Source organism: Trichomycterus rosablanca, chromosome 1 (assembly GCF_030014385.1).
Source record: "Trichomycterus rosablanca isolate fTriRos1 chromosome 1, fTriRos1.hap1, whole genome shotgun sequence".
In the NCBI taxonomy this organism is placed as follows: Eukaryota; Metazoa; Chordata; class Actinopteri; order Siluriformes; family Trichomycteridae; genus Trichomycterus; species Trichomycterus rosablanca.
In genome coordinates, this window is record NC_085988.1 from 12,554,338 (window position 1) to 12,571,582 (window position 17,245).

The 17,245-nt window shown below is 36.9% G+C and overlaps 1 protein-coding gene across 1 annotated transcript in view; it reads right to left on the minus strand.

Moving 5' to 3' along the window:
* The window catches only part of col22a1 (collagen, type XXII, alpha 1), a 100,262-nt gene that overhangs the window by 27,348 nt on the left and 55,669 nt on the right, over positions 1-17,245 (minus strand). The window contains exons 17-36 of the mRNA XM_062999892.1: positions 15,969-16,013; positions 13,610-13,663; positions 13,465-13,518; positions 13,059-13,094; positions 12,476-12,505; positions 11,156-11,209; positions 10,150-10,203; positions 8,497-8,550; positions 7,559-7,612; positions 7,390-7,443; positions 7,251-7,304; positions 5,363-5,416; positions 4,401-4,445; positions 3,854-3,916; positions 3,706-3,759; positions 3,405-3,446; positions 2,978-3,010; positions 2,356-2,409; positions 1,722-1,775; positions 1,464-1,517 (exon numbers count right to left, since the gene is read on the minus strand). Of these exons, the coding sequence (XP_062855962.1) occupies positions 1,464-1,517; positions 1,722-1,775; positions 2,356-2,409; positions 2,978-3,010; positions 3,405-3,446; positions 3,706-3,759; positions 3,854-3,916; positions 4,401-4,445; positions 5,363-5,416; positions 7,251-7,304; positions 7,390-7,443; positions 7,559-7,612; positions 8,497-8,550; positions 10,150-10,203; positions 11,156-11,209; positions 12,476-12,505; positions 13,059-13,094; positions 13,465-13,518; positions 13,610-13,663; positions 15,969-16,013 (996 nt within the window). The remainder of the gene's footprint in view (positions 1-1,463; positions 1,518-1,721; positions 1,776-2,355; positions 2,410-2,977; positions 3,011-3,404; positions 3,447-3,705; positions 3,760-3,853; positions 3,917-4,400; positions 4,446-5,362; positions 5,417-7,250; positions 7,305-7,389; positions 7,444-7,558; positions 7,613-8,496; positions 8,551-10,149; positions 10,204-11,155; positions 11,210-12,475; positions 12,506-13,058; positions 13,095-13,464; positions 13,519-13,609; positions 13,664-15,968; positions 16,014-17,245) is intronic.

Genomic DNA, 17,245 nt, shown 5'->3' on the forward strand with positions numbered 1-17,245 from the left:
ATCTGACTGAATAATGAGGGACCGTCCCTGACGCTTTCTCAGCGCTGAAGGCAATCCCAGCATTCAGTGCGGCACAACTTTTCTCACAAAAAATAACAAACATGGCGGACGAATGTGGAGCAACCAACAGAGTTCTTTTCAAATGTAAATAAATTCTCATTGATGTTTAATGTGTGTAAAGGTGCACAAGTGTCGTTTATTTGTAAATTCGGGCTCGTCACTTTAACAGTTTTCGGTACACAGAGGGAGACGTTAGCTGCGTGCTAGTGGGTTGTGCCGCCTCAGGCTAACTGTGTTAGCTTAGTAAGCTAAAACTGCAGTGACATAATCTCTGTATAAGTAGAGCGTCTAAATAATTTTCCTTATGAGTTCAGTGTCTTATTAGAACCCGCTCTACAGAGGCAGCTGATCAGGTAGGCAGCAAGGCAGCTCACTAGGTTTTCAGACAGACCCATAATCTACATTTTTTAAAACCATCAGTAATAGTATCTGTTGTTTGTTGATGGATATTATTTATTTATTTATCACATAAAACATTATATATTATAATTATATAGGGGACAATTGCTAATAAAATAGGTGGACAAAATAATAGAAACAAAGTAATTAATAAAATACACTAAAACGTCCACAGCCCACAACAGAGAAAGTGGACAGAACAGGGACAGCGCAGACAAGCTAGTGCTCAAAAAATAAAGTAAAAACAAGGAATTTTCAGACATCGAATAACATGGATTTATGGGTGGGGTACACTATAGAAAAGGGCAGTCACACCACCAGGGCGGTTCTTTTGTGAGGGCCAAAACACTGCAACACCGGGGTGCATTCCCAAAAAGCTAAAGTATGCCAGAGGAAGACCAGAATGGACCGAGCAGCCTGATATGACAGTTTCAGAATAAGAATAAAGTGCCAACAAGGAGCTGTCGAAACTGTGATACATAGAAAAGCCTCTACCTGGAGTGAATTGTAGGGCAGCTGTAGCCTAGTGGGTAAGGTATTGGACTAGTAATCAGAACGTAGCTGGTTCAAGTCCCACCACTACCAGGTTGCCACTGTTGGGCCCTTGTGCAAGGCCCTTAACGCTCAATTGCTTAGACTATGTACTGTAAATGCCAAAAATGTAAATGAATTAATGGTCATGAGGCACAGATGACTGTCAATCAAGAATAACTCAGTCAATCATCTGCGCCTCTGTGCCCCTTCTGCTGGACAAAATGGCAATGCAGAAGGACACGAAAGAATTTATATATACACCCTCTACCCCTCGGTGGGCAAAGTGCACATGAGCAACACCCACTATTGTTGTGGTTAGTGGGTAGTTTAAGCCCCGCCAATGCCAAGCAACCACTCTTGGTTCCCTGAGTTCAGGTCCCTTAACCCTAGACTGACTGTCTGAACTGTAACCTGCTATAGATTTAAAGTGATGAAGGTGTGAACATGAATAAAAATGCTCTGTAACTCACAGGTTCTCCGTTACTACCAGCATCTCCTTTGTCCCCGGTGTCTCCCTTCACTCCCTGTTCAGAATCAAAGTAAAATACGAGTCTTTTTTTACAACAAGGGTCTCAACGTTCAAGCTCTACATCATCAGAACTACACATATCAACACGACAAGCACTTATATACTGCTGCAGGACCCTAAATACATCAGCACCGAAGATCCAAAATGGAAATAGGATCCAGAATAATTAATTTATACCTGAATATATATTCTGCCTTACCAGAGGTCCAGGAAGTCCTCTGAAGCCCTGCTCTCCAGGAAGTCCTCTTAGTCCCTAAAACAATCAAGAATAGAATAATCAGAATTGAATATGCATAAATCCAACAGAAATGTGGTTAGTTTTAGAAACCTGAGCTCTAACAAGGAAAACTTATTTTAAGGTGGAATTTATTTTAAGGTGGATAGGAATGGTGTCCTTCTAGAGCAGGACCAAACTTTACCCTCCCTGAAGGCGGAACTGTTTAATTAGTGCGCCGCCAATGGTATTGTTATCCATTAGAATATGTTTTAGCAGGAAATCACTCACATGTGCCGTGTAAACAATGTCCTCTTGTCATGACCATGGGTACGAACTCACTTAGAATGTCAGTTATTTGTACTCGTATCACATGCATTAATTGTTCGATTAAAGCAGACTGCATTGTAGCATTAGATATTTTTTAAAAATTCTGTTTACTATCAGATAAAACAGTCAGATGGTGCAGCAGCAAATAATGCTAGCCCCATATCACTGGGATCCAGGGTTCGAATCCCTAATTGCGCTATCAGCCAGTCTACATACAGACATGATTGTATATGGCTGAGGAAAGAGGGTTATAATAAAGCTAGGAAAGACCTTCAGATCAGACACGTACCATCTCTCCAGGTCTTCCCTGTTCTCCTTTCTCTCCTTTCTCTCCAGGCTTTCCCTAAAAACAAACAGGGTTTTAGAGAGTGTAACGTGTAACAATACCACATACAGTAAATAAAAACACCCAACATTATAACATTAACTTATTATTCTGATTAAACATTTACAGAAAAAGCAGTGTGTTTGGTGTCAGTCATCAGGCGCAATAAGCAATTGGATTGGATCGGGTATTGGTAGGTGCTGGATCCTATCCCTATTACAGTAACACCCTAGACGGGGCGCCAGTCCATCGCAGGGCAGACACACACACACACATATACACATTCACCTATAGGGCAATTCAGTGTGTTCAATAAGACTGACTGCATGTTTTTGTACTGTGGGGGGAAACCAGAGTTCCCGGACGAAACCCACGCAGACACGGGGAGAACATGCAAACTCTACACAGAAAGGACCCAGACCGCCCCGCCTTTTTGCTGTGAGGCGACAGTTCTACCCACTGAGCCACCGTGCCGCCCTATTTATTTATTTGTATTTTTTTTATATCACTTGTTGCTCCTTTAGCCAGATACCATGATCTAGTGTAAGTAGTGTTCAGTATGTGATAGATGGATCTCATAACCTACTGGTTCTCCAGGTTCAGGAATCACATTGGCAACCTGCAGAGATAATAATAATATTGTAATAATAATAATAATAATAATAACAATGACAACAATAATAATGATAATAATAATAATAAAAATAATAATAATAATAATAATAACAGTAATGATAACAATAATATTGTAATAATAATAATAACAATAATAATAATAACAGTAATGCTAATAATAATGATAATAATAATAATAATAATAATAATAATAACAGTAATGCTAATAATAATGATAATAATAATAATAATAACAATAACAATAATAATAATAACAGTAATGCTAATAATAATGATAATAATAATAATAATAATAATGATAATAATAATAATAATAATAATAATAACAATGCACTCACTAAGTTGAACTTCATTTATTTATAAGTAATAATACTCACATCTCCTGGGGTTCCAGGGGGTCCTCTGGGTCCAGTATCACCCTGTTCAAAAAGAAACAACAAAACATTTAAACATTTCTGCATGTTAAAGGAATTAAATAAGGGAATGGATGAGCTGATCTGATTGAACTCAACAGTATATATTGCCTGTAGTAAACCCAGTTGTTTAGTCATAGAAAAATAAAATGTAAAATCTGGCGACCTTGTATGTGTGAACTTGGGATCACGTTTTACACCGGAGTGCATTTCTGAACACGATCAGTCGTGATTTACGCACTTCAGGTAAAGTGACGTCTCGTACCTTGTCTCCTTTTTCTCCTTTGGGTCCAACGTCACCGTCTTTGCCTCTTTCACCCTGTAATAGACACGTGAAAGGAGGTAAATGTGTAATGACCTGTACGGTCAAATTTCCCCAACGGTTAAGTATCGTCAGGTGAGTTAGAACCTACCTGCATTCCTCTCTCTCCTCTCGGTCCCATTACACCAACCTCACCGGGGAGACCGGTCTCACCCTGAGAAACAAAAGATTTTCTCATCATGATCTGCAATGGAATGTACACTATATGGACAAAAGTATTGGGACGCCCCTTCTAATCTTTGAATTTGTGTGTTTCAGTCATAACAATTGCTAACAGGTGTAATAAATCATTTATGTAAAGGAATTTAGAGGAATTAGGAAAAGCAAGTGCTATGAAGACATAAAGAAACTCCAGTGTCCTGCACAGAGCCCTGACCTCAGTCCTACTGGACAGCTCTGGAATGAACCGGAACATCAACTTAGGCTTTCTTGACATATGACTGGTACAAATTCCCACAGACATGCTTCAAAGTTTTGTAAGAAGATGCTGTTCTAACTGAAAAGATAACATAAGGTCACTCTGATTTAATACTATTTGTTTTTGTAATGGGACATCCAGTAAGATCACGGTCAGGTGTCCCAATACTTTTGGCCATATAGTGTTTGACCTGATTTAGTTGGTATTGGTGAATACTCACTCTTTCTGCTGGTGGTCCTCTTGGTCCCGGTGGTCCCTCACTTCCCTGAATACCAAATCACCATTATTAAAACATTTTAATTGTCATTTAATTAACAGAGTCTTTAGGAAGCAAGGCTGATAGATCTATCTATATCTATATATATATATATATATATACACCGATCAGCCATAACATTAAAACCACTTACCATATAGAAGCACTTTGTAGTTCTACAATTACTGACTGCAGTCCATCTGTTTCTCTGCATGCTTTGTTAGCCCCCTTTCATGCTGTTAATCAATGGTCAGGACCCCCACAGAGCAGGTATTATTTGGGTGGTGGATCATTCTCAACACTGCAGTGACACTGACATGGTGGTGGTGTGTTTGTGTGTGTTGTGCTGGTTTGAGTGGATCAGACACAGCAGCGCTGCTGTAGTTTTTAAACACCTCACTGTCACTGCTGGACTGAGAATAGTCCACCAACCAAAAATATCCAGCCAACAGCGCCCCATGGGCAGCGTCCTGTGACCACTGATGAAGGTCTAGAAGATGACCGACTCAAACAGCAACAATAGATGAGCGATCGTCTCTGACTTTACATCTACAAGGTGGACCAACTAGGTAGGAGTGTCTAATAGAGTGGACAGTGAGTGGACACGGTATTTAAAAACTCCAGCAGCATGTCAGTGTCACTGCAGAGCTGAGAATGATCCACCACCCAAATAATACCTGCTCTGTATTGGTCCTGTGGGGGGCCTGACCATTGAAGAACAGGGTGAAAGCAGGTTAAAAAGGTATGTAGAAAAACAGATGGACTACATTCAGTAATTGTAGAACTACAAAGTGCTTTTATTTGGTAAGTGGAGCTGATAAAATGGACAGTGAGTGTAGAAACAAGGAGTTGGTTTTAATGTCATGGCTGATCAGTGTAATATCAATAATGTGTGTAAAGAGAACTGAACCAGAATGCAGAAATACCTTTGGACCAGGTTTGCCGGGGAAACCGTCTAATCCAGGTTCACCTCTTTGCCCCTGCAAAATATCATACAGAAAATACATCCAATAAAAAAGGTTGAAATGCTGTCAAAATAGCTCTGACTCACAAATTAAGTGACTCCACAAGACCTCTAAAGGTGTCCTGTGGAGTCTGGAACTAGGTGTTACCCAGTAAAGGAAGCACATGTGGACACATTAGCCTGCGATCGACGACAGCACTTTGGTGGACTGAGTAGCTGGTTTGTTGGGTTCTGTTGCAGTTCCCACTTTGTGCTCTTTTTTTTTCCCTTTTTCTCCCACTTTAGCGCATCCCATTTCTGCCCGTCAATCATCCTCTCACTAATGCTGGTCCCTGCTCCTGATTGGGGAGGACGAGGCTGCTCCAAGCCCCCTGCGACACATGCACAGCAATCGAACATCTTATCACCTACACTTGACGAGTGCAGTGCAGTACAGCGCTGTGTAAGGAGAGCCACACCCTCTACCGCACTCCTTTCCCATCTCCGTGCAGGCACCACCAATCGGCCAGCAGAGGTCGTAATCGCACTAGTCTGAGAGAGAGTCCCCATCTGGCTTTATCCCACCCCTATCTGAACAACAGGCCAATCGTTATTCATGTGGCCGCTCAGCCTCAGCCGGCAGGCAGAGCCAAGATTCGATACGATGTATTCGAGATCTCAGCTCTGGTGAACAGCGTGTGTTTTTACCGCTGCGCCACCTGAGCAGCCACTTTGCGCTCTTATCTCCCTAGTTTTAGGAAGTGTTTGGTTTCGCCAACAGAGTTATAATTAGATGATTAAGCCTGCTCACCTTCATTTCTCAGCTTCAGCCGTCTTATTTGTTTTCCTGAGCTGCAGGTTGTTGCGAGTGTGCAATCAGATATGAGATCCAACTTAACTGATTTCTTTTTCCAAACATGTTGCTCTAATTGATTCAGCGGTTTGTTTCCAATTTATCATAGTTTTAATTTGCTTTAGGTAGGTCGAAAGAGGAAAAAAAATAGCCTGCAATCAATCACAGCACTGTGGTGGACTGAGTAGCTGGTTTGTTGAGTTTGGTTACGGTTTACTTGGCACAAATAAAAAAACAAATAATTTTATTTCCTATGATCACATGGACAAATTGTCCCCTGTGTCCACATGCATTATTTACCTGGGTAATGCCTGGGTCCGCTGAATGTGTGAGTCAAAGCTATATGGCTGCATGTGACACTCAGATCTTTATGCTGATTATTTAACATGTGAACTATGAGGATCTACCATCAGCCCAACATTTAATGCACCCATAAATAAACTAATAATGAATTTGAATAGATCAATGATTTCTAAGCCATAAATCCTGTATTTTGATACGTTCAGGTATCAATTTTTTTTTTCAATTATTTTTGATGCCGCTCAGGTGGCACAGCGGTAAAGTACGCTAGCTCACCAGAGTTGGGGTTTCGAATACATCGTATCGAATCTCAGCTCTGCCTTTCCGACTGGGCTGGGCGGCAGTATGAACAACGATTGGCTGTTGTTCAGGGTTGGAGGGTAAGAAAGTCGAATCATAGGTCCTCATAACCGGTGCGACTGCGGCCCCTGCTGGCTGACTGATGGCGCCTGCACAGGGTTGAGGAATAATGCTGATGGGGGTGTGGCCCTCCGTACACAGTGCCCGTCAAGTGTATGAACTCGACTCGTGCAGGTGAAAAATGCAGTCTGTACTGACTGTACATGCCGGAGGGGGCGTATGTCAGTTGAGAGGCGTTCTCAGTCAGCGATGAAGGGTCGAATCAGTATAGAGGACTAAATGGACACGACTAGACTGGGTGGGAGATAAAAATTGGGAAAAAATAAAAATAAAGTGGCATCATTTTTTGTTCTCTTACCTTCTCACCATCATTTCCAGGAAGACCGTCCAGGCCGTCCTTTCCCGGGAGTCCCTGCAAAACACATTCAGTAATTAACACAGTGTGCACATTTATTTATTTGTTAGAAGATCACAGGATCATAAATCCTCTCACTCACTGGTTTTCCCGCCTCGCCTGGTTTTCCAGAGAAGCCGATTTCACCCGGTAATCCCTGAGAAAATGAAACAGACAGAAATAAAATACTTACTCTCTCTGTTTAATTTGCCGTTTGTTGTTATAATAAACAGCATGCAAATATAACTACCGGTGTAATGATGGGAACTTACAGGCGGTCCAGTATGTCCAGGACCTCCAGGAGGTCCAGATGGGCCTGCAGGACCCTAAACCAATACAGAAAGGTTCATTAATACTCCATAATGTTAATCAGATCACAGATAACAAAGTCAGTATTGCTCCAGTCATCAGAATCTGGACAGGGACAGATAGATTCTATTTCCCGAACATGCTCTAAATGATTCAGTGATCAGTAATCAATCACAGCACTGTGGTGGACCGAGTAGCTGGTTTGCTGGGTGCAGGACCCTCAAACAATACAGAAAGGTTCATTAATACTTCGTAATGTTAATCAAATCACAGATAACAAGGTCACAGAGGGACAGATAGATTATTTTTCCCCGAACATGCTCTTAATGATTCAGTGATTCTTTTCCAATCATGGCTAATTTTATATCTCAGGTTCGCCTCACTTGCACGTCTTTGTACGGTAGGAGGAAAGCAGAGCTCTCGCAGGAAACCCATACAGACACGGGGAGAACATGCAAACTCCACACGGAAAGGACCCGGACCGCTCCACCTGGGGATCGAACCCAGGACCTTCTTGCTGTAAGGTGATACTGCTACCCACCGAGCCACCGTACCACCTAATATACAGTATATATGCACTTCATGGACCAAAGTATTGGGACACCCTTTCTATTTATAAAGTATATGCTTGTTTGTTTGACTGAATGGGCACAAATTCCCACACAAGTTCACTTTTTAATTTTAAGTCTTTCCTCATTTAGTGCATCGTTCAGCTGATGAAGACGTTATTTAAAGTGAAATCCAGCTCTGCCGAAACATTCACATTCATAAATCCTTGTTTTCAATGGGGGTTTGAATATTTCTGATTGCTGATCTGCTCTCATATTCTCACGAAATCCAAGGTGAGTGGAGGCTGTTATAGCCTTTAAAGTGACAGTGCTTCTCTCTGTGCCGTACTTACAGGGGGTCCAGGAAGGCCGTCAACTCCTGGCAGTCCACTTTCTCCTTTCTTTCCCTAGAGAGAACAAAACAGATTTTATATAAATAAAAGATCCAAGAGACGAAAAAGAGATTAGGGTCTCAGTGGGTGATGAAACACTGGGTGTGAAGGAGGAAACCACCCTGGGTGAGATGCCTGTCCACTACAGGGCATCACTCTTATACAGTCAGACAGTTAGGAACAGCCAGTCTACCTTCTGCATGTTTCTACTAGGTGCAAGGAAGAAGTGTGGAAACCAGTGAAGACCGTTAGTAAATTGTTAGTAATCAGGAGCTCTGTTATATTTATATTTGTTTTATTATAAAAGAATCTGTGGCCGCGTGTTTGTGTATTTTTACTCCATCTGGCGCCCACAAGAAAAGTTTGGACACCCCTGGTTTAAGACGTAAGTGATATAGAAAAACTAGACTGTGCTGCCATCTGCTGGCTACATATAATCATTACTCTTTAAACCAGGTTTCTTCTAGTGTTGCTGTGTTGTGACCTTTAAAGAATCCAAATTAAACGTATTTTGGGTTTTACATAATAGTTTGTCTACAATGTCAGGTGGTATGTAAGAAGGTTCGGTCTGTTTAAGAGTGATATTTGAAATTAAAAGCATTAGAATAAGAGTTGACCCTTGGGTGGACTGCATTTTTGCAACCATTGCACCTCACCAGGTGATATTAACCCAGGGTAGAACTACATGTTACAAAAACACGTGAAACAAGACATGAAACAAAACCCATAATAACAGTTTTTATTTATGCTGGAACTTCCTTACAAATAATATTGCAAGAAAACATTGAACGTTGAGATGCTGTTCCCAAAACCAGACAAAACTGGTTCTCGACTAGTGGTCGAGGGGTATTGTTTTATTTTTTATTATTATTTATCACAATTGTCCCTCACAAATTATCCTGTTAGCAGAGCTGAGATTCAAACATTATTATTATTATTATTATTATTATTATTATTAATAATAAAAAAAATTCCCTTATTTTTTTAGTTATTTATGCATTTGACCCCAATTTGTCTCCCAATCTACTGTAGTTATATCTAATTACCTGATTTTGTATTTTTAACTCTCCTGACTGATCTCAGACAGATCCCCAGTCTCTGTGCAGCACCATCAATCATCCAACAGAGAGCATTATTACAGCAGTTCTGATGAATCCCTAAGCCTCTCCTTCCCTCGAATAAGCCAATTATTGTTCGTGTAGACTCTCTCTCTAGACAGCCGTTAGCAGAGCTGAGATCCAAACTCACGAGCTTACAGTGTAAGAACTGGTATTTTTCTTTATTAAGATTTAAAATTGGGTCAATTAGCTTAAACCAGTCACCAACATCTGAAGGTTTATCAGTCGTATCACTTCCCTCCACACATTTAACTTGTTATAATGAGTGTTTGTATTCAAAATGTCTTTATTTATTCACTAATGTGTCCCTTTTAATTTCTACGTTTCACACATTCTGGCTCCAAGAGCGTTTTTAAAGTGTAATAGATCTATTAAAAGGTGTATAAGGTGGATTAAAGCATTTTTTTTTAACTTTGTGCCCAAACCAGAGCACAGTTACTACTAGTTTAGATAGTATAAATACCTACAACTGTAGTAAATTAAAAGGTAAACTTACTCTTAGTCCGATTTCTCCCGGTACTCCAGGTTCACCAGGTGGACCGGCTGGACCCTGATGAAGAAAATATACTATTATTACAGATAATGCAACATGCAGATCCTTTTTATCATCAAATATTTACATTGTACAATGTATAAGGACGTACACCGATGAGCCAAAACATTAGGACCACCCCAAATAGTTCATGGCAATGGCTGCCTGGTACCAAATCTGATCTGTTATGTTGATGGTGGTTCCTCGTAGTTCTTGTGTAGAATGCAGCAGATCTGATCAGTGATTCTGATAAGGACAAATCGTTATAGCAAGACTACAAAATAGTAAGGGGTGGCCAAGACGTGATGCCAGAGGACATGAAGGCCGTGGTGTGTGGTCCAGACCATCAGAAGACCTACTGGGATTCAAACTGCAGATCATTTTAATCCTGGTGATAAGGTGAATGAGTTTTAGCCCCCAAATGGGCATACAGGCACTCAAACTGGATGTTGGAATAATGAATGAAGTTCAACTGGTCCAGTCAATCGTATTTTCTCCAAGATCATGTGGACTGCTGGACATGTGTGCATCATTTATCTGTGGGAGAGATGCACCGGGATGAGCTGTAGATGATCCACCTCCCAATATAGAATAGATGAAGGGGATGTCCTGGTACCAGATACCTCAGGAGTCCTTTAGATGTATTGTGGAGCCCAGGTCTCAGCAGGTCAGAGCTGTTTTGACAGCAGATTAGGTGGCTGGTTCTAATGTTTTGACTCATCTGTGTAAGATTGGGTTTCTGCACTGCTTTCATCATATATTTATCAACCTTCCCTGCTTTATGTCTATAATTAAAAAAAAAAAAATTTATTTTATGAGCTCCTTAATTTGTGTGACACTGTGCACTTAGAGGACAAAAGAAAACAGAGAGCACCAAAAAGCAACGCAACACCAGGTTAGTCTCAGTTTTAAAACCAATAGTGTTCAGTACATGATGGAGACAAAAATAATAATAAATAATAAATGTTACTGGAGGTCCAGGAAGCCCATCTGCTCCAGGAGGACCCTGTGGCCCTGGGACACCCTGAAAAAAAAACAAAAAAAAACATTCAATTTTAACTGAACATTAGCTAAATAAAATCTCTTGCATTATTTTACAGAATCAATTATTATTATTATTTAAAATACATGACAAAACCATTTAAATAAATAAATTAAGACTTAAAACATTATTATTATTATTATTATTATTATTATTATTTTACACTGACAAAAAAAATGTAAATAAATAATAAATAAATTGTCAAATTATTATTATTATTATTATTATTATCATTATTATTGCAGTTATTATTTTTGTTTTTATTATTATTTTACATTCATGACAAAACTATTTAAATAAATAAATAAAAGGTCAACTACAAATGGTTGTTTTTCTTCTTATTATTATTATTATTATTATTTAATATTCATGACAAATAAATAAATAATGTTAAATTATTATTATTATTATTATGACAAAATAAATTTATGAATTAATAAAGTAGCCTAGTGGTTAAGGTACTGGACCAGTGATCAGAGGGTCGCTGGTTCAAGCCCCACCAATGCCAGGTTGCTGCTGTTGGGCCCTTGAGCAAGGCACTTAACCCTCAATTGCTCAGACTGTAAACTGTAACTGTATTGTAAGTCGCTTTGGATAAAGGCGTCTGCTAAATGCTGAAAATGTAAACGTAAATGTAAATAAAAAACTGGCAAAATAAATAAAAAAATTTCTTCTTTTTATTATTATTTTAAAAAAAACTATTAGAATAAATAAATATTGTTAAATTATTATTATTATTATTATTATTGTTATTATTATTATTATTTAAAATTTTTACAAAACCATTTAAATAAATCAATAAATAAAGACAAAACATTATTATTATTATTATTTTAAATTGACAAAAAGTAAATAATTAAATTCTAAATTATTAAATTGTCAAATTGTTATTATTATTATTGCAGTTATTATTTTTGTTTTTTATTATTATTTTACATTTATGCCAAAACTATTTAAATTAATAAAATGTCAAATTAAAATGGTTGTTTTTCTTCTTCTTATTATTATTATTATTATTTAATATTCACGACAAATAAACAAAGAATGTTAAATGATTATTATTATTATGACAAAATGCATTAATTAATTAATTAAAAAACTGTCAAAATAAATAAAAAATGTTGTTTTTCTTCTATTTTTTATTATTTTTTTAATTTATGATAAATTATTATTATTATTATTATTATTATTATTATTATTATTATTATTAATATTATTATTATTATTATTATTATTGTAAACACTCACGTCTTTTCCTTTCAGGCCGTCCATCTGCACCTGTAATAACACAGTAAGTAATCAGTAACTGGACAGCACTGATACAATAAGAGCACAATAAGAGGACAATAAGAGGACAATAAGAGGACAATAAGAGGACAATAAGAGGACAATAAGAGGACAATAAGAGGACAGTGATAACACAGTGACAGAACAGCTGAAAAATTCCAGGACAGTAGTGTTAATTATAGAGGGTAAAAGGAAAAGGTTATAGGACAGTAACAGGACAGTAGTAAAACATATAGGACATTAACTATACAGCATTATATACTATAAGAATTTAAACCTTTATATGTGTCCATATAAATAAGGGTAGTTTTACTGCACCTATTATAATGGACGGGGGGCTTTCAGACACATTTAGGAAGAAAACTGAGAAGCTGAGATTGTGTCCAGATTGGATGTAATTTAAGGACCAATATCACATGTCAGCTGTGGAATACAAGCTGATGGAACATGGGTGACACTGTCTACAGCCAAGCAAGCTTAATAACATCATGAAGAGTTTCACTGGGAGGATTTAAATGTTTTAAAAGCCTAAAAAATTACTCACCGCATTTCCAGGTATTCCTGCAGGTCCTCGCTCACCCTATCACACACACACACACACACACACACACACACACACACACACACACACACACACACACACACACACACAGAATTTAAGTACAGACATAAATCAGCAAAAAAAAAATTTTTATCCAGATTAAATTGAATTCTGATCAGGGACACAGTGGGTCCTTAACCTACCCGAAAACACTTGGTTTATGGTGGAAATACAGGGCAGAGAGCAGGTACATTTACATCTCACTTACTCACTCACACCTAAGGCAGGCTGAAACAGTCAGTCTATCTACTGGCATGTTTTTCAACACTAGAAGAACATGCCAAACTTCTAATACACAGAGACTAGAGAGGATCCCCAGGACCAGAATTGCACTGTTTTATTTTCGTACCTTTTCTCCTTTTACTCCACTTGTTCCAGGTGCACCAATGAGACCCCTTAGACCCTGTTTATTTACAAAAATTAAACATAAAACACAGATGGTAGCTTGTTTTGTTTAATAAGATATAAAACATCATACAAATACAAACACTCACCTCTTTTCCTGGTGCTCCCGGTTTGCCAGGAAAACCATCCAGGCCTGGCTGACCCTACACAATAAAAATAACACTTATACCACAAACTGAGAACAGGTTCAATACAAAACATTAGGACATCAAAAAGTACCAAATCAAACAAAAATTATTATTATTATGACCTCAACACCGACCATAAAACCCAATGATTTTGCTGAGATATTAACATTCCAGATTTTTTACTTTTTTTTCTTTTTTAATATTAATTAATTATTTAATTTATTTATTTATCTATTTAGTTGTATTTATATAAAATATATCCAATTTTGTTTCTGTTTTTTATGTCCAATTTATTTCTTTTTATTTTTGTATATATTTAAAATGTCACAATCTGGGGCTTTCTTGTGTTATTTATTTATTTATTTATTTTTGCTAAATATGTTCAGATTCTTCTGCTTTTTTCCTCCTATTTATTTATTTATTTATTTATATTTGTATTAAATATGTCCAATTTTGTTTTTGTTTTTTATATCCAATTTATTTCCTTTTATTTTTGTATATATTTAAAATTTCACAATCTGAGGCTTTCTTGTGTTATTTATTTATTTGTATTTTTATTAAATATGTAAATTTTTTGTATATAATATTTGTATATAATACATTTATTTATATTTGCTAAATATGTCCAGATTTTTCTGCTTGTTTTTTCCCTATTTATTTATTTATTTATTTATTTATTTATTTATTTATTTATTTATTTATTTATTTATTTGTTTATTTATTTATTTATTTTTATTAAATATGTCCAATTTTGTTTGTTTTTTATGTCCAGTTCATTTCTTTTTATTTTTGGATATCTTTAAAATGTCACAATCTGAGGCTTTCTTGTGTTATTTATTTATTTATTAAAATATTTATTTATATTTGCTAAATATGTCCAGATTTTTCTGATTGTTTTTTTCCTTTATTTATTTATTTATTTATTTGTATTTTTTATTACATATGTCAAATTTTGTTTCTGTTTTTTATGTCCAATTTATTTCCTTTTATTTTTGTATATATTTATAATGTCACAATCTGAGGCTTTTTTGTGTTATTTATTTATTAATTCATTTATTTATTTATATTTGCTAAATATGTCCAGATTTTTCTGATTGTTTTTTTCCCTTATTTATTTATTTATTTATTTATTTGTATTTTTATTAAATATGTAAAATTTTGTTCCTGTTTTTTTATGTCAAATTTATTTTTATTATTATTTTTTTTTGTATATATTTAAAATGTCACAATCTGGAGCTTTTTTTCTTTTTTTATTTCTTTTTCTTTCTTTCTTTCTTTCTTTCTTTCTTTCTTTCTTTCTTTCTTTCTTTCTTCTTTCTTTCTTTCTTTCTTTCTTTCTAATTTATTTAATTATTTATGCTAAATATGTCCAGATTTTTCGTCTTGTCTTTTTTCTTATTTATTTATATTTAATGTCTTTGTTTGTTTGTTTGTTTGCCTTAGTGACTAAAAACTGAATTACCCTCATATAGTTTTGCACCTAGAAGGCCAAGAAAGACAAGAAAGCCTCAGTTAATGTTCCAGTTTATTCCAGAGCTGTTGAGTGTAGCTGTAATCTCTGTGTAAGTAGTGCGTCTAAATAATCTGCCTCATGAGTTTGATGTCTTATTAGAACCCACTTTACTGAGGGCAGTTGTAGCCTAGCGGTACTGGACTAGTAATCAGAAGCCCAATCACTGCCGGGTTGCTGCTATTGGGCCCTTGAGCAAGGCTCTTAACCCTCAATTGCTCAGACTGTATACTGTCACAGTATTGTAAGTCGCTTTGGATAAAGGCGTCTGCTAAATGCTGAAAATGTAAATAAAATAAATGATAAATGTACAGAGGCAGCTAATCAGGTAGGTAGTAGGCAGCAAGGCAGCTCACTAGGTTTTCACACAGACCCGATATGTGCTTATATTTACAAAATACAATGAAGTTGATTAGTGGAGACATTGGAAATATTTTCTTTCTACTTTTGTCAGTTAAATAAATAATTAAAATCATTAACAAATCACAGATTCTTCTTTTTATTGCACTTTAAAAAACATCCCAACTTTTCTGGAAATGTGGTCTGTAAATCCATGTTCTGACTTGAGTTAGCATGCTTTATGTATTTATTTTGTTAGTAATGAATCAAGGTAGACTGTGAGTCTGAGCCCGGTGGTTCAAACACTCCACACCTACACGTCTAGCACACAGGAAACATGAACGTCTGGAGTTTGCATTAACACGAGGACGTCTGGTGGAGCTATCAGCGCTCCTCCGAACATGAGGACGTACACACCGAATCGCTGTTTCACTTCCCTGATTGACATGTACAGGATGAATCAGTTCTTACCTTTTCTCCTGTTGTTCCTTTTTCTCCTTTTTTACCCTGATCACCCTGATAATACACAGAAACAGGAAGAGAGGGGGTTAATCTTTAACTCATTCAAGTGAAAATTCAGTCTATATGGTGGATGTACACATTGCTAATATTTCTGCATTAAACTACACTATATGGAGAAGTATTGGGACACCACTTCTGATTACTGAATTCATGTGTTCCAGCCACAACAATTGCTAACAGGTGTAATAAATTAATTATATGAAGGAAATCACATGCATCCAACTTTGCAGCAACAGTTTAGGGAAGGCCCTTTCCTGTTCCAGCATGAAATCAAGCTCTATAAAGACAGAAAAGCTCAGTTTAATAAAACTACAGTTTGACCTTAGCCCCACTCAACAGCTCTGGAATGAACTGGAACATCAACTGAGGCTTTCTTGACCAAGCCATACAAATGATGAATGGATGGATGGATGGATGGATGGATAGATAGATAGATAGATAGATAGATAGATAGATAGATAGATAGATAGATAGATAGATAGATAGATAGATAGATGGATAGATGGATGGATGGATGGATGGATGGATGGATGGATAATTGGATGGATGGATGGATATATAGATGGATGGATGGATGGATGGATGAATGGATGGATGGATAGATAGATATACTTCAAAGTCTTATGAAAAGCCTTCTTAGAAGAGTGGCTGTTGTTCTAGTTGAAAAGAGGTCCAACTATTTTAGAGGTCATTTTATTTTAATAGCATAGGTTTTTGAATGGTATGTCCAACAAGCTCATGGTCAGGTGTCCAAATACTTTTGGCCATATAGTGTATGTACGGATGCATCAGCTCCCCGAGATATGCCGAGTCCAGACCATGAAGGGCTTTAAATGTACGGAGCAATATTTTGTTGCAGATGGGTACGATTAGAGGTGAAGGTCTATAAAGACAGACTTTATAAAGCTCTATTTGTGCAAAGGGGTACATTCATGCTTCAACAGGAAAGGGCTGTCCCTAAACTGTTGCTGAACAGTTAGACGCATAAAATCCCCCTTAATGTAGCTGATTTATTACACCTTTTAGCAACTGTGGCTGAAACACATTAATTCAATAAATAAAAGGGGCGTCCCAATACTTTTGTTCATATAGTGTCCATATAGTGTACTTCACTGCTCAAGGTTAGATACGTCAGGTTATAAAAATGTTTAGCCAACCAGCTTCAATCAACTGTTCATACGTCAGATGTTTACAACCACACCCACCGTGACAAGGACCATCATAAA